This window comes from Delphinus delphis, chromosome 17 (assembly GCF_949987515.2).
Source record: "Delphinus delphis chromosome 17, mDelDel1.2, whole genome shotgun sequence".
Lineage (NCBI taxonomy): Eukaryota > Metazoa > Chordata > Mammalia > Artiodactyla > Delphinidae > Delphinus > Delphinus delphis.
The window spans coordinates 24,699,942-24,727,091 of record NC_082699.1 but is presented as its reverse complement, the minus strand read 5'-3'; the positions used below and the strand labels follow the sequence as shown (position 1 = coordinate 24,727,091).

At 36.4% G+C, this 27,150-nt stretch overlaps 1 protein-coding gene across 4 annotated transcripts; it reads left to right on the top strand.

Moving 5' to 3' along the window:
- The first annotated feature begins 15 nt into the window (after window positions 1–15).
- ZFAND1 (zinc finger AN1-type containing 1) lies at window positions 16–25,397 on the top strand. 4 transcript variants are annotated; one of them, XM_059994820.1, is made up of 9 exons: window positions 16–109; window positions 2,983–3,025; window positions 3,974–4,013; window positions 5,326–5,421; window positions 6,427–6,551; window positions 6,639–6,730; window positions 7,505–7,626; window positions 24,820–24,975; window positions 25,066–25,397. In XM_059994820.1, exons 1-9 carry the CDS (start codon window positions 55–57, stop codon window positions 25,234–25,236), a joined length of 900 nt encoding a protein of 299 aa, XP_059850803.1. In that variant the 5' UTR covers window positions 16–54; the 3' UTR covers window positions 25,237–25,397. The 4 variants fall into 4 exon arrangements, with proteins under 4 accessions (XP_059850803.1, XP_059850804.1, XP_059850805.1 ...); XM_059994821.1 differs by lacking the exon at window positions 5,326–5,421; XM_059994822.1 differs by lacking the exon at window positions 24,820–24,975.
- Window positions 25,398–27,150: the final 1,753 nt, after the last annotated feature.

Below are 27,150 nucleotides of genomic sequence, written 5' to 3'. Positions count from 1 at the left end.
AGCGACCTTGTCCCGCCCTGCCGCGGCTGTGCCCGCCTCTCGCGGCGCTGGGAGATGGCGGAGTTGGACATTGGGCGGCACTGCCAGGTGGAACAGTGCCGGCAGCGAGGTGATTCTGGAGCCCCTACCTCTGGTCGCGGGAGGGAAGGCCGTGGGGCGAGGCGGAGTCTGAGGAGGCAGGGCGGGCGTGTCCCTTGGGGGGGGGGGGTCTGCCGTGACATGTGTTGATGCCCTCGATGCCCATGTTTTTTGTTGCCCTTGAGCCTTTGGAAGAGGCTTATGGTCTCCTTGGAAGGGAGCCATGCGATTCCCAAAAACATACCTTGCAGTGTGAACTTTGATTTTCAAGTGCGCCTTGCCAAGTAGTCGCTTCGCGCCCACTCCTTTCTGATGAGCACGGGTAGGGAGGACGCTTCGGTCTGGGAATCGGGAGAGTTCCCTTCTGAACCTGCCACTGCGACCTCGGGCAAGCCACTTCTCTCCCAAACTTTTTGTTTGCTTATCTGTCAGAGCAAGGAGTTGGGTGAGATCAGTTTTTAACCTCATTTTCGCGGGCTGCTCAGGAGACGAGCCCTTAGCATTTCCTCCGGATGATCATTACGCTCTCTCAGCTCTGTCACTCTTTGATTCTGATTATCACTGATTCAGTAAACATTTACTGAGCACCTCCTTTGGTGCTGGGACCACATAAGGGTATAAAATATAGCCCTTTGCACAGAAAAGCTTTCAGGATAGTTAGCTGCTTTTTTAGAGCATTAGTAAGGTGATGTTCTCTCTCCGCTGAACTGAGAGACCTTGTGATACACATAGCCCAATCTAATAGCCAGTGGTAGTGGGGTACAGGCCTTAGAAACATCTGTAGCAGGTATGTCCTGAAGCACTAGAGCCACACAGAATGCTCAGTCTTTGGTACCTGGCTTTCGCTCCAAATGGATGCTACCACATCTGGCTCATACTACATTGGGTGGCAAAATAGGTTTTATCTCCCATTGCAGCTACAGTCACTGGCAGCAGGTAGCCACCCGATCACTGTTGAGAAGGACTCTGGGGTTTAGCCCAGAATTAGTGGGAGTGCTACAGTTGATAAATGATACATGTTGTGTGTGGTGGGCAAAAGGACACAATCCCTGCTAGGTTATTGTTACTTTCAGCACTCTGATTTGTATCTTTCACCACGGGCTGTCATCTTCAGCCATTCAGCAGGCAAGAACCAATGTTTCCTTGCAGATCTTTCATAGGGAAGCTTAGCCATTTGGGTTTTGACTGTAAGTTATATAATTCTGGTATATCTGATTATCTCTAGCAAGTCCATAATATCTACCATTTGTGACATAGTTCATCTTCCTTTCCAACTTCAGGTGTCTCTTAAAGTGTAAATACCTGAACTGAGGCAGGGTCTAGCTCTTTTGGACTAGTGGAGAGCAGTTAAGAGTTAGAATACGTTAAGTGAGTATCCTAAATTTCATTTAGCTTCTGGATGAATAGAAGGATGGTGTCAAGTGTTAGGAAATTATCTTGATCTTAACTCTTACCCCTGGATTCTCTTGGTTTGCGTCTAATATTTAGTTGGTCATCAAAGTCTCAAAATAGTGAGCATGTACATTTTTCCGATTTGAAAGAGACATAAAAGTTTTGTAAAGTATCATATACTTCAGTTTCCTTCTCTTTTTGACAAATGTATACCTACTTTCTTGGTATGAAACAGATACTTACAGTATCATGCTTTCAGGACAACAGTGACAATGCATTAAGTTCGCTTTTCAGGTGAAGGAAGAACTATATTTGGGCCCTCTTGTCCCACAAGCAGAAACATCCAGCGGTCCCTTTGGGTTATAATAGGACCTCTTCTTTTTCTTTTGGGTTAAGATACTCTGTAGGGTGAGATATTTTGGGACAATAGTAACTTTCTCTAAAGTGCAGTGCTTTTTGTTTTCATTTTGTGAAAGTGGTGTGATTAGATATAGCCAGCCTCACTTGGCTGTATACTGTAATTTAATATGAGGTACACTGAAAACGATTTAGAGAAGAAATGATTGTATTCAGTGATTTATGGTCAATTGTCACATCTAAGAATGGATACTTTCATGTGCTTTCCAAAAATTCATTTCCTAACTTAGTTGTTACTTAGTCCTAACTTAGTTTTTCCTCAACAGCAAGGAAAGAAACAATTCAGGACTAAAGTTTGCGGTATCAATCAATCCATCCATTGAATTTCTGGAATTTCTTTGAACACATCTCTACCTAGTCACCACAGGATTTTTCTGAGTTGAGTGTATTCAGAACAAGTTAATTGCTATAATTATTCTTGTTAATTACAGGTATTGCCTTACTATTCTTATCTTTTACATGTATCTCATTTGGTTTTTACAATTACCCTCTGTAGTAGGTGTGGCATATAGCATAGATACATACACACATATATACATATGCACACAAACACAATATACTTATATCTATGTCTATTTTTATGCATATTACCTAATAATAGAGCTTTGGTTTTGTATACATACACATACATACACTGTATACTATATATCAAATATATATATACACAATATGTATGTATATAATCCAAACCTCTACTGTTAAGTAACTTGCCTAGCATTGCTAGATTAGTAAGCAGTGGAATCAAAATTGAAACCTAGGATTGTCACTTCAAATGCAGGATTTTTGCATTATACAGTCCTCAGAAACACCACCTAGTAAATCTGGGAAACAAACAGAAAACTCACAGGACTTTTTTTCTTTCTGGTTTAGCATGCTACAGCAAGTAACATTTATCTTCTGATAATCCAGTTACTTTCAAAGTGCTTGAGGTTGTGATGGCTTTTGTTTAACCACTGCTTGCTGCACTAGGATATTGTTCAAAAAGGAAAGTTGTCCTATAGCCATAGTTCAGTACTTTAAGATTCTTTTTACTTAAGAAAACTAAATCAAAATCAGCTACTGACCAGAACATATAACATTTCCCCTCAATTTTAGATTTTCTTCCATTTGTATGTGATGGTTGTTCAGGAATATTTTGGTAAGTTAAGTTTTTATGCTTTATTTGGGAGTAATTTTAGTGTTTATAATATGAGATTTATTTCTAAAAAGTAGAATGATTTAAAATAGTTTTTACTTTAGCCACTGATATCTGATATTCATTATAGTAATCACTTGGGGAAAAAAAATAGACTAGTCATAGACTCTGATTACTTGTACATATATGTGGCTAGTCTTTAAACTTTCCAGAAATGGGGTGATATGTGTGATTTTTATGTAAAAGTCACATATATGTCTTTTAATCACAAGGAGAGAACATATCCACAATATAAAGGATATGGTAAAAAAAAATCCAGTTATGATTATTAGTCTTTATTTTAATTAATAAAATGAAAAGAGCCCAACCTTTATATTTCTTAAATTGAGTACTATACGTCCTTTGCACACACATCACATGTAAAGTAAAACCTGGGAACAAACAAGAATTTTGGAAAATGCATTTTCTTTTCAATTAAACTTTCAAGTATCAGGTATTTAATTTATTACATAGAGCACTGAAAGAATAAATTCTTTTCAGAAGATGATTCAGAAAGATTTATTAGAAGTAAATAAAAATAATGCATATTTTTAAGTCATTCAGAACTAGAACACTCCTTTGACATTTTATTACTGATTATTTTTGAGAAATAAAAGAATCAAAAGGGTCTGCATTTTCACACACCTTAAAGCACTCAAAGTAAAGGTAATTAAGAGTGGTGAATTTTTGTACTCATATTGAAGTTGAATAGTAGTTGGGTTTTAAAACTTTTGAGACTATAGATGCTCTTTTATTTATCAGTTTATTCTTATAGGCAGAGTTGTTAATGTAGTGTGAGTGTAGTTAATCTTAAGGATACTAACCATTAAAATATCTCAAATTACTGCAGTTATCTTTAAGTACATTATTTGATTACATTTAAATAAACACTTTTTTTTGTTGTTATTTAAGCCTTGAACACAGGAGCAGGGAGTCACATAGCTGTCCTGAGGTATGTTAATATCTCCCGGTAAAACATGTTCGTGTTTATGTACTTTCATTCAGAATTTGATTCAATTTAATCCCAGTGTACCACAGATTAAAATTTGGCAGACTAAACTGATTATGTAAGAGGGTCTTACTTTATTTATATTATTTTTCTCAGTATGTTTTAACATAAAATAGTCTACTTGGTATTTATAAATTTTTGTTCTTATAATTCTTATTCCTTTGTACTTCATTTCTGTTTACATAGCCTGCTTATAGCTTTAGGCTCTATATTTATAAATACATAATGGAATTAACATCCTCATCATATAATCCTTCCAGTTTGCTTCACTGTTTCATTCATTTTCACTGGTGCCTGGTGTTAGGACTCTGTGGTAATACATTGTTCTGACTCCATCAGCCTTATGTCACTAGGAGCAAACCTGTAGTCCAGCAAAATCTCCCTACCCTAATTTGGACCAAATCAAGAGATTAAAAAGGACTGTTAAATAGAAGCCGAAATATCATCTTTATTACTGATAAAGAATAAGTTGAATGATATAGCTTAGTGTAGAGCCAAAAATGATATAGCTTAGTGTAGAGTCTGCAAAGGAAATCCAGAATTAGGTGGATTTGCCCACCAGTCACAGCAATGCTGCACCAGGTTAGGCTTCCAAGGAAAAAAAGAGAAAGCTGAGCCTAATGTAATTTTCTCAAATTTGTAATCAGAGAAGTTGTTCCACCTCCCTTGGATCAGAGGTCAGCAGGAAGTTAAACTGAATTTACTCCATTTGGAAAGAAGCATTTACCTCACATTTTGCAGTTGATATTTATTCCTGCCCACCATTTACCAAACACTTTACTGAGTCTCTTGATTATAGAAAATTAAGGTTAAATGAGCTTCAGTCAAAATCTGGCCCTTTGAAGTTTTGGTGATTTATTTGAGGAAATAAAAATTAAGTAACATATTGGTATTATTCAGGATTACTTGGAAGGAAATACTCATATAGAGTCATATAGTAAACATATTCATGTTTGTTATACAGCTTGTAAATCTTCCCTGTGTTTTCCTTTTTCTTATATGATTTGATTTCTATGAATGTCTCATAGAATGTCTCTCAATTAGATCTTATTAATTTAAAGGTGAAATAAAAATCTTCTACCTTTAGACCATTGGAATAAATTGGAAAAAATAGTTAAGAAGTTAATTCCAACAGGATGTAACTATCATTTATATAGAGGAATGCCCTTATAGATTTCAAGCAATTACAGTTGACCCTTGAACAACATAGGTTTGAACTGTGTGGGTCCCCTTATACGTGGATTTTTTTCACTAGGTATGTACTATACAATGCATTGGATCTGCAGGTGCAGAACTGCAGATACGGAGAGCTGACTGTAAAGTTATACTTGGATTTTCAACTGCGTGGAGGGTTTGTACCTCAGCCCCTGAGTTGTGCAAGGGTCTACTGAGTTCATTCAGTTCTAGAAACCTAGTTACTTAATATTCAAAATAGCCTGAGTGATCTGGACTTTTTTTTATCTCATAAAAGCTCTTTTTCCTCTGATGTAATATTTGCTAGTAATACAGTATTAAACACAAAATAAAGTATATCGTGTGGGACTTCCCTGGTGGCACAGTGGTTAAGAATCCACCTGCCAATGCAGGGGACATGGGTTCGAGCCCTGGTCCAGGAAGATTCCCACATGCTGTGGAGCAACTAAGCACGTGTACCACAACTACTGGACCTGTGCTCTAGAGCCCACGAGCCACAACTATTGAGCCTGCATGCCAAAACTACTGAAGCCCACGTGCCTAGACCCCATGCTCCGCAACAAGAGAAGCCACTGCAATGAGAAACCTGTGCACCGCAACAAAGAGTAGCCCCCGCTTGCCGCAGCTAGAGGAAGCCCGTGCACAGAAATGAAGACCCAACACAGGCAAAAATAAATAAATAAATTTATTTTTTTAAAAAAAGAATAGTATATCATTGTGAAAACTGTCTTTAACCCTCTGTATCATGGAAAAACATATAATTTTAAGTGTTCTTTTACATGTATTTAAGCCTCTAAAACCAGTATAGAAAGTAGATATGACTTGCCATTTGAGGAGTGATGAGCTGATTACCTAAGCATATTATTATGGAGGCATCTTTGTGTAGTATGTTACAAAGTAGAAGACTAAAATTATGGAGGGTAACTGAGTAGTCATTTTAACTTGACTTAGAAGATAAGTACACCACAGTAGGAAAACTTTGGAAATGTAGAGCAGTCAGCACAGTAATCATTTCTTACATGAACAATTTTTATAATCTATGTGAGAATGTGTGAGTTTCTCTTATAAGTTTAAGCAAAAATGATATGGATATCCAGAATAGATTTGTTGATTTGCTTTAAATGTGAAATATAATATCATGTCCCCCATTTTACATTTTCAGGTTACTGTAATTGAGAGACTGAAGTCAGATACACATACATCTTACCCATGCTCATTCAAGGACTGTGCTGAAAGAGAGCTTGTGCCAGTTATGTGTCCTTATTGTGAGAAGAATTTTTGCCTGAGGTGATCACTGAGACCATTCAAACTCTGTATATCTGTTTAAGTCATATGCAAATACATGAACTAGTGTCACTCTTCTGTTGCTCATAGACATCGTCATCAGTCAGATCATGAATGTGAAGAACTGGAAATCCCTAAGTCTCGTATGGCTGCCACTCAGAAACTTGTTAAAGACATTATTGGCAAGTATCTAGAAAGCTTGTTTTGTTGTTTCCCTACTGCTCTATACTCTATATGAGTTCCAGAGCCCTGCTTCTCGTGTCCGCTTGCCAGTTATGGAAGGTGTTGTTAGCAACCCTGATGGTTATAACTTGCTATAGATTTTGATGACATTCTTGTGATAGTATTTCTCACAAGGCTTTCCAATGAAAATTTGGAAATTCTATGGAAATATCCTACCAGATGTTCTCTTTTGCTGGACCATTTATATCAGCTGGTTAACCATCTTGGCTAAAAATTGTATTCATGAGGCTGAAGTAGTGGTTTACATTCTTTAAAGACTAAAGTTTAAGCCCAGTCAGCTGTCCTATGAATGCTGCTGATATTCTGACATATGAGGAAAGAATGTATCTGTGATTTAGACCAGTCTGTCTGCTACCATGTTAGTTCAGCTGAATTTTCATTTTATATTAAGGGTGTTACTTTAAATTAAATTAAATTAATCAAATTAAAATCTTCTGTAACCAAATCTTAAAATTCTCTGTAGAAGTGTTAGTGATTGCTCTGGATTAAATAGATTTAAGCTGGAAAGAGGCACATAACTTGTTTTTGATGTGGAAATCACTTAGGTCAACTCAGTGGTATTTTTCCATTGATCATACCTATAAAATGAATGTGGTCTCTATATATCTCTATAATATGTAATTCATGTACATTTCAGGCCATAGTTAATAAAAATAAAACTCTGGAAAATGTAAAAGTTCTTATTTGCTTATATGCTTACACTTATTTCTTAGATTCCAAGAGAGGAGAGACAGCAAGTAAACGACGGAAAGGTGCAAAAAATAGTGAAACAGCTGCAAAGGTAGCATTGATGAAATTAAAGATGCATGCTAATGGAGATAAATCATTGCCACAGGTTGGTCTTAGAGATTTTAGAAAACAAAATGTTCTGAACATAGCTAGAGCTCCCTTTTTACTCTTCCCTCTCATTAAGTATGAGAACCTTATATGTATCATTTCTACTATTACATGGCATCAGTCTGCATAAATAATACATAGTTTTTATGAGTTTTTTTCACTTTATAGAAACAGCAGTAAACCATATGTATCCTTCTTCAACTTTTTTCTTTTACCCTTGGTATCATTTTTTAAAACTTTATCCATGCTGATACATTGAGTCTTGTTCATTCATTTTGATAGCTCACATTTTTCTGTAGTGTGACTATCCATTTATCCATTCTTTTAGTGAACACAATTCAGATTTCTTGTCCAAGTTGTTTGCTATTATAAACTGTTCAAAAGTGAACATCCATGTGTACTTGTAGGAACATTTCTCTAGGGCAGCTTCTTTAAAACTCCATATTGCCAATTACATTTTCTATAACAGTTCAGTACATATGTACATACATACATACCTTAACACAGTTTCAGTAAGTAACTGATGTGTATACCTTATGTGTATGTGTATTTTCTGATATTTTTTATTCTACTTTAAAGATTGTTGATTTTGTAACCCCTGAAGGATTGAGACCATCAAATTGAAAAATGCTCCTCTAGGGAACATACCTAGAAATAGAAAAGCTGGATCATGGGGTTTGCTCATCTTCAGCTTTACTAGATATTTTCAACCTTTTTTTTTTTTTTTAATAGATATTTATTGGAGTATAAGCGCTTCACAATACCGAGTTAGTTTCTGTTACACAACAAAGCGAATCAGCCATATGCATACACATGTCCCCATATCCCCTCCCTGTTGAGCCTCCTTCCGATCCTCCCTATCCCACCCCTCTAGGTCATTGCAAAGCACGGAGCCAATCTCCCTGTGCTATGCTGCTGCTTCCCACCAGCCAACTATTTTACATTTGGTAGTGTATATATGTCGATGCTACTCTCACTTCACCCCAGCTTTGCTGTCCCACCCCGTGTCATTCAGTCCATACTCTATGTCTGCCTCTTTATTCCTGCCCTGCAACTAGGTTCATCAGTACCATTTTTTTTTTTAGAGCCCATATATATGTGTTAGCATACGGTATTTGTTTATCTCTTTCTGACTTACTTCGCTCTGTATGACAGACTCTGGGTCCATCCACTTCACTACACATAACTCAATTTTGCTTCTTTTTATGGCTGAGTAATATTCCATTGTATATATGTGCCACATCTTCTTTATCCATTCATCTATCGATGAACATTTAGGTTGGTTCCATGTCCTGGCTATTGTAAATAGTGCTTCAATGAACATTGTGGTGCATGTCTCTTTTTGAATTATGGTTTTCACAGGGTATATGCCTAGTAGTGGGATTGCTGGGTCATATGGTAGTTCTATTTTTAGTTTTTTAAGGAACCTGCATACTGTTTTCCATAGTGGTTGTATCAGTTTACATTCTCACCAGCAGTGTAGGAGGGTTCCCTTTTCACCACACTCTTTCCAGCATTTATTGTTTCTAGCTTTTTTGATAATGGCCATTCTGACCAGTGTGAGGTGATATCTCATTGTAGTTTTAATTTGCATTTCTCTAATAATTAGTGATGTTGAGCATCTTTCTACATGCCTCTTGGCCATCTGTATGTCTTCCTTGGTGAAATGTCTATTTAGGTCTTCCGCCCATTTTTTTAACTGGATTGTTTGTTTTTTTGATATTGAGCTCCATGAGCTGTTTGTATATTTTGGAGATTAATCCTTTGTCTGTTGATTCATTTGCAAATATGTTCTCCCATTCTGAGGGTTGCCTTTTGTCTTCTTGTTGGTTTCCTTTGCTGTGCAAAAGCTTTTAGCTTTTAAGTTTAATTAAGTCCCATTTGTTTATTTTTGTTTTTATTTCTTTTACTCTAGGAGATGAGTCAAAAAAGATCTTGCTGTGGTTTATGTCAGTGTTTTTCCTATGTTTTCCTCTAAAGTTTTATAGTGTCTGGCCTTACATTTAAGTCTTTAATCCAGTTGGAGTTTATTTTTGTGTAGAGTGTTAGGGAGTGTTCTAATTTCATTCTTTTACATGTAGCTGTCCAGTTTTCCCAGCACCACTTACTGAGAGGCTGTCTTTTCTCCATTGTATGTTCTTGCCTCCTTTGTCGTAAATTAGGTGCCCATATGTGCGTGGGTTTATCTCTGGGCATTCTATCCTGTACTATTCATGTAAATTCCTGTTTTTGTGCCAGTACCATACTGTGTTGATTACTGTAACTTTGTGGTATAGTTTGAAGTCAGGGAGCCTGATTCCTCCAACTCCGTTTCTCTTTTTCAGGATTGCTTTGGCTCTTCAGGGTCTTTTGTGTTTCTATACGAATTGTAAGATTTTTTGTTCTAATTCTGTGAAGAATACCATTGGTAGTTTGATAGGGGTTGCATTGAATCTGTAGATTGCTTTGGATACTATAGTCATTTTCACAATAGTGATTCTTCCAATCCAAGAACTTGGTATATTTCTCCATCTGTTTATGTCATCTTTGATTTCCTTCATCAGTGTTTTATAGTTTTCTGAGTACAGGTCTTTCGTCTCCTTAGGCAGGTTTATTCCTAAGTATTTTATTCTTTTTGCGCAATGGTAAATAGCAGTGTTTCCTTACTTTCTCTGTCTGATTTTTTATTGTTGGTGTATAAGAATGCCAGAGATTTCTGTCCATTAATTTTGTATCCTGCAACCTTTCCAAATTCATTGATTAGTTCTAGTAGTTTTCTGGTGGCATCTTTAGGATTTTCTTTGTATAGTATCATGTCATCGGCAAATAGTGACAGTTTTACTTCTTCTTTTCCAATTTGTATTCCTTTTATTTCTTTTTCTTCTCTGATTGCTGTGGCTAGGACTTCCAAAACTATGTTGAATAAGAGTAGAGAGAGTGGACATCTTTGTCTTGTTCCTGATCCTAGTGGGAATGCTTTCAGTTTTTCACCATTGAGTATGATGTTGGCTGTGGGTTTGTCATATATGGCCTTTATTATGTTGAGGTAGTTTCCCTCTATGCCCATTTTCTGCAGCGTTTTTATCATAAATGGGTGTTGAATTTTGTCTAAAGCTTTTTCTGCATCTATTGAGATGATCATACGGTTTTTATTCCTTAATTTGTTAATGTGGTGTATCACATTGCATGATTTGCATATATTGAAGAATCCTTGCATCCTTGGGATAAATCCCACTTGATCATGGTGTATGATCCTTTTAATGTGCTGTTGGATTCTGTTTGCTAGTATTTTCTTCAGGATTTTTGCATCTATATTCATCAGTGATATTGGTCTATAATTTTCTTTTTTTGTGATATCTTTTTCTGGTTTTGGTATTAGGGTGATGGTGCTTCATAGAATGAATTTGGAAGTGTTTCTCCCTCTGTAATTTTTTGGAAGAGTTTGAGAAGGATGGGTGTTATTAGCTCTTCTCTAAATGTTTGATAGAATTTGCCTGTGAAGCCATCTGGTCCTGGACTTTTCTTTGTTAGAAGATTTTTTTTTTAATTTATTTATTTTATTGATTTATTTATTTTTTGGCTGTGTTGGGTCTTCGTTACTGTGCGCAGGCTTTCTCTAGTTGAGGTGAGCGGGGGCTACTTTTCGTTGCGGTGCACAGGCTTCTCGTTTCGGTGGCTTCTCTTGTTGCAGAGTACAGGCTCTAGGCATGCGGGCTTCAGTAGTTGCAGCACGCAGCCTCAGTAGTTGTGGCTCGCAGGCTCTAGAGCACAGGCTCAGTAGTTGTGGCACACGAGCTTAGTTGTTCTGCAGCATGTGGGATCTTCCTGGACCAGGGTTCGAACCTGTGTCCCCTGCATTGGCAGGCGGATTCTTAGCCACTGCTCCACCAGGGAAGCCCTGTTGGAAGATTTTTAATTATGGTTTCAATTTCATTACTCGTGATAGGTCTGTTTATATTTTCTAATTCTTCCTGGTTCAGTCTTCGAAAATTGTACCTTTCCAAGAATTTGTCCATTTCTTCGTGGTTGTCCATTTTATTGACATATAGTTGTTTGTTGTAGTCTCTTATAATCCTTTGTATTTCTGCATTGTCATTTGTGATTTCTCCTTTTTCATTTCTAATTTTATTTATTTGCTTCCTCTCCCTTTTTTTCTTGATGAGTCTGGCTAAGGATTTATCAATTTTGTTTATCTTCTCAAAGAACCAGCTTTTAGTTTTATTGATCTTTGCTATTGTTTTCTTTGTTTCTATTTCATTTATTTCTGCTCTGATCTTTATGATTTCTTTCCTTCTACTGACTTTAGGTTTTCTTTGTTCTTCTTTCTCTAGTTGTTTTAAGTGTAGAGTTAGATTGTTTATTTGAGATTTTTCTTGTTTCTTGAGGTGAGGTTGAATTGCTATAAACTTCCCTCTTAGAACTGCTTTTGCTGCTTTCCGTAGGTTTTGGGTCATTGTGTTTTCATTGTCATTTGTTTCTATGTATTTTTTTATTTCTTCTTCAATGATCTCTTGGATATTTAGTAGCACAATGTTTAGCCTCCATGTATTTGTGTTTGTTGCAGTTTTTTTGCTATAATTGATTTCCAGTGTCATAACATTGTAGTCAGAAAAGATACTTGATACGATTTCAATTTTCTTAAATTTTCCGTGGCTTGATTTGTGATCCAAGATGTGATCTATCCTGGAGAATATTCCATGTGCACTTGAGAAGAAAGTGTATTCTGCCACTTTTGAGTGGAATGTTCTGTAAATATCAATTAGATCCATCTGGTCTATTGTGTCATTTAAAGCTTGTGTTTCCTTATTTATTTTCTGTTTGGGTGATCTGTCCACTGGTGTAAGTGGGGTGTTGAAGTCCCGTACTGTCGTTGTGTTACTGTCAATTTCTCCTTTCATGGTTGTTAGCATTTGCCTTTGTATTGAGGTGCTTCTATGTTGGGTGCATAAACATTTATAATTGTTATATTTTCATCTTGGATTGATCCTTTGATCATTAGGTAGTGTGCCTCCTTATCTCTTGTAACAGTCTTTATTTTAAGGTCTATTTTATCTGATATGAGTATTGCTACTCCAACTTTCTTTTGAATTCCATTAGCATGGAATCTTTTTCCATCCCTTCACTTTCAGTCTGTATGTGTCCCTAGGTCTGAAGTGGGTCTCTTGTAGACAGCATATATATGGGTCTTGTTTTTGCATCCATTCAGCCAGTCTGTCTTTTGGTTGGGGCATTTAATCCATTTACATTTAAGGTTCTTATCAATATGTATTTTCCTGTTACCATTTTCTTAATTGTTTTGGGTTTGTTTTTCTGGGTCCTTTTCTTCTCTTGTGTTTCCCACTTAGGGAAGTTCCTTTAACATTTGTTGTAAAGCTGGTTTGGTGGTGCTGAATTTTCTTAACTTTTGTTTGTCTGGAAAGCTTTTGACTTCGCCATCGAATCTGAATGAGATCGTTGCTGGGTAGAGTAATCTTTGTTGTAGGTTTTTCTCTTTCATCATTTTAATTATATTCTGCCACTCCCTTCTGGCCTGCAGAGTTTCCACTGAAAACTCAGCTGATAACCTTATGGGGATTCCTTTGTATGTTATTTTTTGTTTTTCCCTTGCTACTTTTAATATTTTTTCTTTGAATTTAATTTTGTTAGTTTGATTAATATGTGTCTTGGTGTGTTTTTCCTAGGGTTTATCCTTTATGGGACTCTCTGTGCTTCCTGGACTTGGGTGACTATTTCATTTCCCATGTTAGGGAATTTTTCCACTGTAGTCTCCTCGAATACTTTCTCAGACCCTTTCTTTTTCTCTTTGTCTTCTTGGGCCCCTATAATTTGAGTGTTGGTGTGTTTAGTATTGTCCCAGAAGTCTCTGAGATTGTCTTCAATTCTTTTCATTCTTTTTTCTTTATTCTGCTCCTTGGCAGTTACTTTCACCATTTTGTCTTCCAGCTCACTTATTTGTTTTTCTGCCTCTGTTATTCTGTTATTGATTCATTCTAGCATATTTTTCATTTCAGTTATTGTGTTATTCATCTCTGTTTGGTTGTTCTTTAGTTCTTCTAGATCTTTGTTAAACAGTTCTTGTATTTTCTCAATCCGTGCTTCCATTCTATTTCCGAGATTCTGGATCATCTTTACTATCATTACTCTGAATTCTTTTTCAGGTAGATTGCCTGATTTTTCTTCATTTATTTGGTCTTGTAGGTTTTTACCTTGCTCCTTCATCTGTGACATATTTTTTTGCCATCTCATGCTTTTTTTTTTAATGAGTGGGATTGTGTTCCAGTTTTACTGGTTGTTTGGCCTGAGGCTTCCAAGACTGGAGTTTGTAGGCTATTGGGTAGAGCTGGGTCTTGGTGCTGAGATGAGGAACTCTGTGAGCCCTCAATCTGATGAATATTCCCTGAGGTCTGAGGTTCTCTGTTAGTCCAGTGGTCCAGACTCGGAGCTCCCACTGCAGGATCTTCCGCCCAACCCCGTGCTCACAAATCAAGATCCCACAAGCCATGTGTGGTGGCAAAAAAAAGAGAACAATAACAAAGTAAAAAATAAAATTAGATTAGGAAACTAACAGATATGTTAGAAAGAATGTAAAAATAAAAATATAGATGAATCAACAACTGGAAGGTACATCAGTACTACAGTAGTAAAAAAGAGGAGGGAAAAGAAAAAAAGAAGGGGGGGGAAGGCCTTGGCTGTGGAGAGTGGGACCTAAGCAAGGATGAGGTTTGGGTGGTGGGCGGGGCCAATGCTCAGATCCCACGGGCTGGAAAAGGCCCTGGGGGCTGTGGGGGTGGGGCTTAGGCTCAAGGAACAGAAGGGGCTCAGGCGTGGCTTCCACTCCTGGGCTCAGAGAGCAGGAGACCTCACCTGGGAGCCTAGCAGGCTTCCTGGGCTCGAGTGGGCAGAACAGACGCCCTCCTTTCCTCTCCTGCTCCTCTGATCTGGGGTCTGGGAGGACCTCTACTGCCTGCCTCTCCTGATCTTCCTGGCCTCCTTCCTATGCCCCCAAGGACCCACGCAGCCTGTAGTGGGCTTGGAGAGCAGGGGATCGGCCTGGGAGCTCAGCAGGTGAGTGGGCGGGGCAGTCGCCCTCTGTTCCTCTCCTGCTCCTCCCGGAGGGCCCCTTCCGCCTGCCTCTCCTGATCTCCCTGGCCTCCCTCCTATACCCTCAAGGACCCACGTGGCCTGTAGTGGAGTTTGGAGGGCGGGGGACCGGCCTGGGAGTTCAGAGGCTCCCTGTGCCTGAGTGGGCAGGACAGTTGCCCTCTGCTCCTCTCCCGCTCCTCCTGGATGGCCTCTCCCGCCTGCCACTCCTGATCTCCCCAGCGTCCCTCCTATGCCTCCAGGACCCTCATGGCCTGGATGGGACTTTGTATGTGTGTGGGTGGGGACCAGCTTGGGAGCTCAGCAGGCTCCCCGGTCCCATGGGCCAGGCGATCGCCCTCTGCTCCTCTCCCACTCTTCCCAGAGAGTCTCTCCCACCTGCCTCTCCTGATTTTCCCAGCCTCAAGGGTGCCGGTCTTGTCTGGCCTCCACTTCTCCTCCTTCCTCGGTCCCCCTACATCCTACCGGTTCACTCTGCGTTTCCTCCCATCTCCTTGGGGGTTAAAGTCCCCCACCAGTGGCTGACAGGTGCCCTAGTTGTGGGGAGATGCTAACTCCACATCTTCACGCACTGCCATCTTGCCTTCTCTCCTCCTTGTCAACTTTTTATTTTAAGTAGTTGTACAAATTTATCTCCTTCTTGTAGTGTCTGAGAGTTTCAGTGTTTCTTGCCACCGTAGGGTATTATTCATTGTTACCAATCTGATAGATGTGAAATGATACTTCAGTGAGATTTAAAGTTGAATTCCCCTGTGACTAGTGAGGTTCAGCTACTTTGCATATGTTTATTGGATATTGGGCTTTCTTTTGTGAATTATTTGTTCATATCCTTTGCCCATGTTTTCTGTTGGGTTGTGGAACTTTTAGAAAGGTTTATAAAAGTCTATATATTCTGAATTCTAATCTTTTTTTGATTAAGTATGTTACACAAATCTTCTCTCAGTCTGTAGCTTGTCTTCACTTTGCTTTTGATCTCTTTAGTAATTCAGACTTTCTAAATTTTAATACACTCAAATTTATTAATGATTTCATTAAGATTGTACTTTTAAAAATGTTATTTTCTTACATTTTCCTTTAAAAGTTTTATTTTATATTTTTGTTTAGCTCTTTATTCCATCTGGAATTTAATTGTAAGTGAGTAGAGGTAGAGATTTCTTCCTTCCCCTCCCCACCCAATGGGTTACCTATCGTTGTAACATAAGATATTGAAGCATTCATCCTTGTAATGACATTTCTGTCATACACCAGATTCTTTTGTATATGTGGGACTAGTCTGGGGATCTCAGTTCAGTTCCTTTGGTCTGTTTGTCTCTCTTTGCATCAATTTAAACTGTCTTAATTATAATAGCTTTATAATAAGTAGGACAATCCTCTCCACCTCATTCTTTGCTTTCAACTGTGTCTATTCTTGGCCATTTATTCTTTTGTAAAAATTTCAGGATCACTTTGTCCTGTTCTGTTAAATGGTGATTTTGATAGAAATTGTGCTGAATTTAAAATTAGAGACAGTTGACATCTTTAAAATTTCACTCTTCCCATTCATCTCCATGGTCTATCCAACTTTATTTAGGTCTTCTTTTATGTCTTTAAGGAACATCCTATAATGCTTACCATACATATTTTATATGTCTTTTCTTAGGTTTGTTCTTAGGCTCTTCATAATTTTTGCTGCCATTGTAAATGGTAATTTTTTTTAATTAACATTTTTCTAATTGTTTATTCCTGGTTGTTTTATAATGCCCTTCCATCCAGCAAATAGACTCTAATAGTTCCCATAGTTTATAGATTTCCTGGCTTGTTTTCTGTGCAGTCACATCTTCTGCAAATGACAATTTTGTGAGTTGTTTTTGTTTTTGTTTTTGTTTTTGTTTTTTTTTCAAATTTGCTTTTCTCTTGCTCTTCCACCTTCTCATTATTATTGTTTGTGTTAGTGCTTTGGCTGAAATCGCCACAACAATGTTGAATAATATGAGTGATAGCAGGCATTTTCATCATATTTCTGACTTTTAATGCAAATTATTCTAAAGTTTTGTCATTAAATATTACATTTGCTGTAGATTTTTGATAATAGCCTTCCTTAGGTTAACAATATTTTTCTATTCCTAGTTTTCTAGGAATTTATATCAAGAATAGGTATTAAATTTTGCTATAATTTTTTTTCCTCCATCTAGTAAGATGATTATGTTGAGTTTTTTTTCCTTATCAATGTGGTAAATTACATTGATCAGTTTTCTTTGTTGTGAATCACCCACATATTCTGGGATAAACCAGTTCATTCTGGTATATAATTCTTTTAAAATGTGCTGCTAGTCTGATTTACTAATATATTATTTAGTGTTTTGTCTTCACATTAGTAGCCAACAAATAAAATTAGTTGAGTAGCTTTCCCTCTTCTATTCTTTGAAATATTTGGGTATTATTTGTTCTTGAAGGTTTGGTAATGGTTGTTATAACTTTCAGATTTGTTGCCTTTTTTTTTTTTTTTTTTTGGTGATACACGGGCCTCTCACTGTTGTGGCCTCTCCAGTTGCGGAGCACAGGCTCCAGACGCGCAGGCTCAGCGGCCGTGGCTCACGGGCCCAGCCGCTCTGCAGCATATGGGATCTTCCTGGACCGGGGCACAAACCCGTGTCCCCTGCATCGGCAGGCAGACTCTCAACCACTGCACCACCAGGGAAGCCCTGTTGCCTTTTTTTGAGGGGAGAATTTTGAATACTATTTTAATGTATTAAATAGTTCTTGGCTTATTTGGGTACTCTATGTCTTCTGAAATATATTTTGGTAAATAACATCTTTCTTAAAAATTTCTGTTTGATGTAGATCTTTCAGTTTATTGTTATAAAATTGTTCAACTTATTTTCTTATGTTCCCAAATCTCTGTTGTGTCTTTCATTAGTCATTCTTAATATTTTTCATTCGTACTTTTCTTTGATTTCCCCTTGAACAGTCTTGCTAGAGGTTTGTGTTTACTTTTTAAATTTATATTTTAGTTTCTTCAAAGAATCATGTTTTGGTTTTATTGACCTCTATTGTTTCTTTGCTTTCTGCTGCACTAATTTTGCTCTTATTATTTTTTTTCTGCTTTGTTTACATTCTCTCTGATGTTCTTTTTCTAACTTCTCACACTGAATAATGAACTTGCTTATTTCAACCTACTTGTTAGGTGTATTTTTTTTTTTTTTTTGGTAACTTTATTTTGATACAGTTTCAAACCGAAAAGTTGCAAGAATAGTACAGAGAATATTTTCATATTTGTTACCCAAATATACCAGTTATTTACATTTTGTCCTGTTTGTTATTTCATTTGCATTCTCTCTCTGTCCATATGTATATGTGTGTGCATGCTTACTAATTTTTGTTTGGCTTGATGTATCAGTTTCTGAAACAGATGGTCTCAAAATCCCACTGTAGCTGTGGTTTTGTCAGGTTTTTTATTCCTGTAACTCTAATAGTTTTGCTGAGTTGTATATTATCAGATACATTGAATTTCTTCATCATTATGTCTTCTTTATGAATTTTGCCTTAAATCCAGTTTTGAATGATAATAATATTGTTTCATTACCTTTCTTTTGATGAATAGTTAACTATTATGTCTTTATCCCTTTATATTCAACTTTTCTTGTTTTATTTTTAGGGTGTTTCTTGTAAGCAGCATGTAGCTGGACTTTGTTTTTTTAATCCAATTTGATAGTATCTTTCTTTTATAGGTGAGTTGAACCCAATTATACTTATTATGATTACATGTATTTGAATGTATTTCTTCCATCTTATGTTTTTTGCTCATCATCCTTTTCCTTTTATTATTTATTTCTCTCCAGTCATTTTTTGTATCGACTGAATTTTCTGTATTCCCTTTCATACTGCTGGTTTAGAAACCATTGATTATAGTCTTCTTTGCATATCCTTAATATTTCTTTTTTGAAAACTTCTTTATTTGTTTTTAAAATTATAAAGATACATACTTTCAACAAGGGTAACTTAAAAAAATTGTATAAAGGAAAAGAACTAAACACACCCTCCTGTGCTCATGTCCATCTCAACTGAGGATGGTTTTGCCCCCTTGGGGACATCTGACAATGTCTAGAGACATTTTTGGTTGTCACAACTGGGCATGGGGGTGCTGCTGGTATCTAGTGGGTAGAGGCCAGGGATGCTGCTAAATGTCCCACAGTGTGCTAAATGTCCCACAGTGTACAGGACAGCACCCACAGGAAAGAATTTTCTGGTCTAAAATGTCAATAGTGACATAGTTGAGAAGACCTGCTCTAAAGTATCCAAAAATATTATTCACATTACTTTGCAATTCTTTTATTACTTAAAACATATAGCACTAACTTTGTTCCAGGCCCTCTTCTATCACATTTAATCCTCGCAACAGGCTTGTGAAATATGTACTATTATCTCTGCCTAATAGACAAGAAAACTGAGGCACAAAAAGGTTAAGTAACTTGGTAGTAACACAGCTAGTAAGTGGAGAGCTGCAAATTGAAACCAGGGAGACTGCCTCAGAAACCATGTTCTCAACACACCTAACACTTTATCTTGGAGCATGCAGGTCTATAGATAGAACTTCTTCCCCTGTATCATTAATATTTGTGTGTGTTTATACATATATGTACTGACACATATTATTTATGTATATATATGCATCCATGTATATATGTGCATATACATGTGTATAACTTTACATAAATGAAAATGGCTATTGGTATGTGCATACAAAGACATAAAGAGTGTTTTAGGGTCATTATTTCATAAAAATGGCATGATATTCCTTTATTTAGCACTTTTTTTGGAATACGTGCTATATACCAGGTTCTGGGGATACAACAGTAGGTAAAACAAAGTCCCTGCCCATATGAAGTTTATATTCCAGTAGAATGAGACCGCTATTAAATATATACTACAATTTCAGACAGTGATTAAGCCTATGGATAAAAATAAAGCCCACTTCAGGTAGGTAAGATATCCTTTTATCTCTATATATTCTTCTTATGAATGCCTAACAGAAATTCCCCCAAGGGAACTGGTATGGTTCTAAATCATTTTCTTTAAAAGCTTGGATAATTTTCCAAGTAGTGTGGATCTACTGTGACTTATATCACCATTTTCCTATTGATGAACATTCACTTCCGTTTCCAGTTTTGGCAACTGTGCTAAGAAGTTTCCTATTTCTGTGAGATAAATTCCCTGGAGTGTGTTTTCTGGTTCAAAGGGTATGTGTATTTTAAATCTTAATAGATGTTGCCAAGCTGCTTTACAAAGTTGAAACAATTTACATTTCTACCATCAGTAATTATAATAGTCAACTTTTATTGACTGATTGCACTATGCCAAGCATTGTTTTGTGGCTCTAGATTTTTATCTCCCTTAGTACTCATGACTGTCATGTGATATATTATTATCCTCATTTCACAGATTAGTAATCTGAAGTGAAGTGCTGTTAAGATCACTCACGTGGTCAGAGCCTGCCATTCTACCCTGTTTATTATTATACTGCCTCTTGTGGCCATACATGAGAGTACCTTTCCCCTCCAGTGGTTTCCAGTAGTTGTTTATCTTTTAAAATGTATTCCAGTCTAATGGCTGTGAAAAGATATTTCCTAATTGCTTTACTTTGCATTTCCTTGACCACTGTTCAGTTTGAGCATCTTTTGTTATGTTCATTGGCCATGTATGATTGCTCTTCCTTGAATTGCCCATGCATATCCTTTGATCATTTTTCTTTTAGGTTGTTATTTTTATTTCATTTATATTTTGTTTGGTCAACTATGGAAACTCTTGGAGTAGAATGGATATTAATCCTTTATCTATAATCAATCCGCTTTGGAATCTTTTTTCAAAATCTGTCAGACATCTTGATTTTACTTAGGTATCTCATTGACATATCAGGATTCTAAATTTTTCTAAGGTCTGTCTTTCATATCTGTTTTCTTAGGGTTTTCATTTTTTTATCTGTCTTTAATAGATCTGGAATTTGATTTTAGCATATGATATGAGCTAAGGACCCAATTTTATTTTCTTCCAGTTGATTAGCTAGTTTCTGCCAACCAATTAAAGAATTCATCTTTGTCCTATTGAATTGAAATACCACATATCACCTTCATGATAAGTTTAAAATTTATTTTTACTAGATCAGTTTTTGGATTTCCTATTCTATTCCATTCATCTATTTCTTATTCATATGTTAATACCAAGTTGACTTGATATAATAACTTTATAGAATGTTCTAATATATGATAATGTAAGTCCCATCCATATTTTTCCATAGTTTTTCTTAGCAGTTTTTTTTTTTTTTGCTTTATTCATCCATATGAACCTTGTGATTATTATATACAATTTTTTTTTTTTAATCTCTCGGGATTTTCATGGTTGTCATAATGGGACAAGGTTGTAAGTGACAGACTCCAGCAGATACTGTTAAAGAATATAGCCTCTTTAAAGGTCAAAATGTAGAAACTGAAAGAAATCATTATAAAAAGCAAGAGAGAACACAACATGGTTTAGGCAGAAATGTGGCTTCTCATATCTTTCAAAGTTTCCCACAAGGATGTTGGCTGTGAATAATAGTGCCTACAGGAAGTGAGAAATCTGCCATTTATGAGAAGCCTGATTTGCCATTCTCAGGAGGATTTTATTACCCAGTTGGCCTCTTCCTTTTGATTCTGGGGATTCTGGCTCCTTCCCTACCCACAAGGTGCAAGTAACTGAGGCAAAACCTCCTTGATATATTATCAAGTGATTTCTGTGAAGTTGGGTGAAGTAAAATTCAACTTCCCTGCAGCATCTATTAACAAGTCCTGACTGAGGATCATTACTGAAGGATTCTCTGAATTTGCATTATATGATATATATTAATTTTGAGAGAAATGACATTTTTATGACATCATCTTCCTATCTAAGAACTTTACGTCTTCTCTTTTAGATCGCATTTTATTGCCTTCTGTAACATTTTATATTTTTCTTCATTTAAGTCTTATTACTCCTTGCTTATTTTCATCTCTAATTATCTTATGGGTTTTCTTTTCTTTGTGAATAGAATATTTCCCTTTACCTCTATTCCTAGTACTTATTGTTAATATAGAAGAAAAAGGTCTTGAATTCTGTATATTCATCTTATTCAATCACATCGCCAAATTCTTCTATTTATTTTAGAAGTTGTTTTTTTTTTTTTTGCCTTTGACTTCCTAGGTATACAATCACATCCCATTGACAAGTAGCTTAGTTTTTATTTTTCAATAATTATATTAGTTATTTCATTTTCTTGTATTATATTATCTATAATCTTCAATATAATGTTTTGTAATAATAGTGATAATAGGCATGTGCTTACCTTTAAAATTTTTAATGTGTATAATTAAATACCAATTCTTCTCTCAAAATCTAAAGTTACTTGGTATTGTATCCTCTTGAATAAGACAAAGAGTTTGATATGGCTTTATGCAGTTGAATATCTTCCATCCCATCATCTTTGTTCACACATGATTATTTTTAAGTCACTTGCTATTTAAATTTACCAATATATTTTTTGTTTCTTTTTTCCTTAAGACTCACTTTTATTTTGGCTAAAGTCCATTCTTTAGCAGTTCATTCATTAAGAGTCTTTGTTGGTAAACTCTTTCAGTCTTTTGTTTGTCAGAAACTGCCCTAATTTTCCCTCACTTGAGCTGGATTATCTGTTAGATTCTCTCAACCCTGAATATACTATTTATTCATTGGCTTCTTTTGTCTATTGTTCAGGAAACTTGTGCTGTAGATCTTATTCTTGTTGCTTTTTGGGTAATTTTTCTTTCTTTTGTGTGTGTGTGTAGCTTTTAAGATTTTATCTATGATATTTTCCAGTTTCAGTGCAATGTTGCTAGGTGTGGATTTGTTTTAATTACACAGCTTGACCCTTGAGATAGATTTTAAAATCTGACTTATCTCTTACTCTTGGAAAATTATTATTTTCTTTCTGAATATTACTTACTTTTCTTCTCTTCTGAAACTCTTACTAGACATATTTTAGAGATTTGTAATTTCTATCTTTATGTCTATTTGTGCTGCCTTCTAGATGACTGCTTCAATTCATCTTCCAATCAATTAAACCTTTTTATTGAAGATTATAGAAATTTAGTGTGCTTGAATTTCTTATTTCAGAAACTGTATTCTTAGGTTTTTATATTTCTAATTGGATCTTCATAGCTTTTCCTGTTTCATTTCTGCCTGTTTCGGTTTTACAATTTTCTGTTCCATTTTTATGAATATTATTCTTTATCTCCTTGTACATTCTAAATAACTTTTATAAATGTCTTTTTCAAGTTTATTTAGTTTCACCTGCCCAGAATAAGTTAACCTTTGATTTGTTTTGAAATTTCGGCGTACAGCTTCTGCATGTTCGTGTTGAGTAGGAGTTTCTTTCTGTGTCTCTCTTACTGTTTTCACTCCACCTCTCCCTGCTAGCAGTCTCACATTTTCTTCCACAGGCCCACCTACCCATGACCTCTATTCCAAACCCAAGTTTGAGATTGACACTTTGTGCTTCTGTTCTATGAAGATTTTCAGATTATTACAGATCCATTTACTGAGCTGGAAGGCTTTGGCTTTGTTCACTGTCAAGAGGTTATATCTGTGCTTTTCTGCCTCCCTGTATATCGGTTTTTGTAAGCAACAGCCTACATCAACATTCAGCAGTAACTTCTTAAGCCTCCTTTCCTGGAGTGCACGTCCCACACAAGCTCCTGCTTTCAATCAGTGAGCCGGACGTAGGTGCCGCATCACCATGTGACACTGTTATTTCCTGTTAACCCAAAAGCTCTTCCTCTTCTGGAGCCCTGAAAGCCTGTGGCTCAACCTGCCTACTGTCACTTTGCCTTTCTGTTTCATTTTTGGATCCTCAGACTTATTTATTTTTTTACTTTTAGGTGAGGGTATATCTTTTTAAATTTCTCTTTCAGATTAATGCTCTTGTTGCTGTGTTTTTGGAGCAAGGACTACGAGGTTATAGAGTTGGCCCAAAGCTTGAATTTCCAATGATTTCTTATTTTTCTTTTAATACTTGTTCTCTGTAATAATGCACTCCACTGGTCTCTAACAAATCTAAATTCCTTAGTGCTGAGACAGAAATTGTGTTGAATCTATTATTTCTTAGAATAATTGTGATCTTTCTCTACAACTTAGAGATCCTCCAGTTATGCTGAAATATTTACTGTAGCAGGAATTGGTCTGTAAAGCCAGCACTTCTTTAAAGCGATTTTAGGAAGAAGGGAAAATCAGAAGCCAAAACCTTTGCTCCTCTTCTTGTTTTCTACATTTGTTAATTTTGCAAGAAAGTACAATATAAAGGAAGCATACAGGGTATAGAATACTGGAGGAACCATCTCCAGATTTCTGAATCTTTCTCTTTTGTTGATATGGTGCTTGTCTAACTTTTTTTTTTTTTTTTTTCGTTTCTTTGTTTTCGAAAGCCCTGCTGTCTCTAAATATGTAGTGAGGTCTTTCAGGTGAAAAGAAATGTTATATGTCTCAGGAATCTTTTAATTGTAAGTGACAGAAACTTGACAGAAACCAACTAGCTTACTCAAAACAATTTTTCTTTTTCTCACATAATGGGGAGTGCTGCACTGATCTGGTCTCAAGGTATGACTGAATTCCAGGACTCAAATGCTGTTGAAAGAGGCCATCTCTTTCCTTGACTTCTCTTTTTTGAGTTAGACTCACTGTTTTTCATTTGAGGAAGCTTTTCCACATTGGTTCAGGAATGGCTGAGAGGCATGGAGGATAGCTGCAGGCAACCTCAGGTTTAATTCAGCAAGACTTAAAAAAAACTCTGGAAAAATATTGCTCCTCCCTGCCCCCAGGTTTTGAATGTAAAATCCCAGGAAAGGACCTTGATTGGCCTAATGTAGGTCACATGCCTGTTTTTTCATAGATCATCCTGGCTAGGGTCTTAGATCCTCTGCCCATGCATTTAGGTGGATGCTGGGGTTCTATGATTGTATTCCCACTAGAAGTTGTATCATTAGAGGGTAATCCTTCTCTGACCAGGAGAAGAGAGGAAGAAATGTCACCAGACAAAAACAGGTGTCCATTTCATGTATATAATCTGTATTTTAACTTTTTATTTTTACAGACGGAAAGAATTTACTTTCAGGTTTTCTTACCTAAGGGGAGCAAAGAGAAGAGTAAGCCAATGTTCTTTTGCCAGCAGTGGAGCATTGGAAGGGTCATAGACTTTGCAGCTTCTTTAGCCAGTCTTAAAAATGACAATAACAAATTAACACCTAAGGTAACAACAGGTTATAACTTTTTCCCTAAAAGTTTTAGAATACTCTATAAAGCACGTTTATTACATTATGATGTATCTCTCTCTTAACAGAAGTTGAGATTATGTCACAGTACCTCAGGAGAAGCCTTACCCTTGGATCATATTTTGGAAACCTGGATTGCTAAGGAGGATTGTCCTTTATACAATGGTGGAAGTATTATCTTGGAATATCTGAATGATGAAGAACAGTTTTTAAACAATGTTGATTCTTACCTGGAATAGTCATTCAGGGAGTCAAGCTAGAAATCACGAGGAAAATTCATTGTTAATCAAATTCTTTTACTACAAATACTATGTATTTTTTTATTTTTAAAACTTGCTTTTTATTTCATATTATGTCATAATTTACATTATCAGTCTTCTATTAAATTGGATTTGAATTTTTGTGTTTTCAGGTTTATGAACTGACATATAGCAAATTCTCTTATCTAATTAACTTTTATTAGGTTATGCTATAATAACAACAACAAAGATATATTTCTCATTTGGTTAATGTCGGCTTTGATTGGCTGTGACTCTGCTCCATGTTGTCTTTACTCCAGAATCTAATATGAAGGAATGACCCCTTTTGGGGACATTGCCATTCTTATGGCAGAAGAAAGAGATGGCTCTTAGAAGATAACATGTATCACTTTTGCTTTATGCAAGACACATGACCAAGCCTACCATCATGGAGCCTTAGTATCCACCTACATCATGATGTATAAATTGATGTGTATACATGAAACGTAGAAACTTAGAGGTCATCTCACTCACTCTTCAAAGTTTGTGGATGAGGAGTCTCAGGCCTAGGAAGGGAAAATTATTTTCTTGTTGTCACCTAAGTGCTTTGGGGCATATCTCTGATTAAAAAACTCCCTCCAGTAGGATTCACCATTTTATCTGTATCATACAGTACAGATAAGAAGAAAGATGGGATAGCTAAACTACATTACAAGTCCTTTATATATATACCAAAGCAAAACACATGCCAAAAGTAACTACATTTTACCAACACATTAAAATTAATGCTCCTGACTGATGTATTCTATCTATACTCAGCAAAGTACTACTATAGAGAAGAAATAGAAGTTATTTCTGTTTGTTATTTGTCCCTTTCCTACTTTGCGATAGACAGGGATAGTGGCTTTAGGTTTAATTAAAGGAATAAACTCACAGTGTTTATTTCATCTCTAATTCTTTCTTCATATTATTTTCATGCAGTGAATGGAGATAACTTCTGACTCCTATCAGCTGCTTAGACATTCATTTATTAACCTAGTTATTCAAGTACCTACTAAATGTAAGGATTTGATTCTAACTGCCGTGGTGGATACAATGAAGAGATGTATACGTACTTAAAACTATAATACAAAGCAGCGTGGCAAGTGCCAAAGAATATATAGTAAGTATAGCTATGTTCTAATAGCTCTTTTATCAGAAACCATAAGACCAGAAGTAGAAATAATATTTAAATATATTCCCAGATACCAGAAAGTTTTAATACAAATACCTTAGCATCTGCATAATTACTTGCACAGGGTAGATGACCAACACATGTCTCATGAATTGAACTGAAGCTAAATATACCGGAAAAAATACCAATGCGGGTTGAAAAGAAGGGAAGTAAGGTGAGCAGAGATTGAGCTACACTTGAGACTAAAGAAGAGGTCCTGTCAATGATTAGAAAAGAGACAAAGCAGCATGGAGGGAAGGACTTATGTCATCTGGTCCCAGATAGTGGAGCAAACTAGTCTGTAAGAGACACAGGTGCCAGCATTCTTGGAGGCTCTATGGATGGGAGATCTGGCCTGAGAAGTCTCCTAAAGAGAACAAGATTGTGGGCACGAGAGGAAGTCCCCCCAGCGTCTCGTTTCCAAATTACTCTGAAATCAGACATCTTTCTCAGGCTTTCTTTTAGGGCTTTCAGTTGAGTCCGCTTAATATAATTCTAGGGTTGGCTGTCCCCACCCCTCCTTAGAATCTTTCTACCTGCTCACAGGCGACTAGAATTACAAGCAGAAAACCCACAAGTAGAAAAATGTTTTAAATTCAGATAAATATCTAACTACAGTATGATACAAATGAGCTTAAGCTTCATATAATCAGCCAGTAAATACACATGAATAATAAATTACTAGATTTTTCCCAGATTTG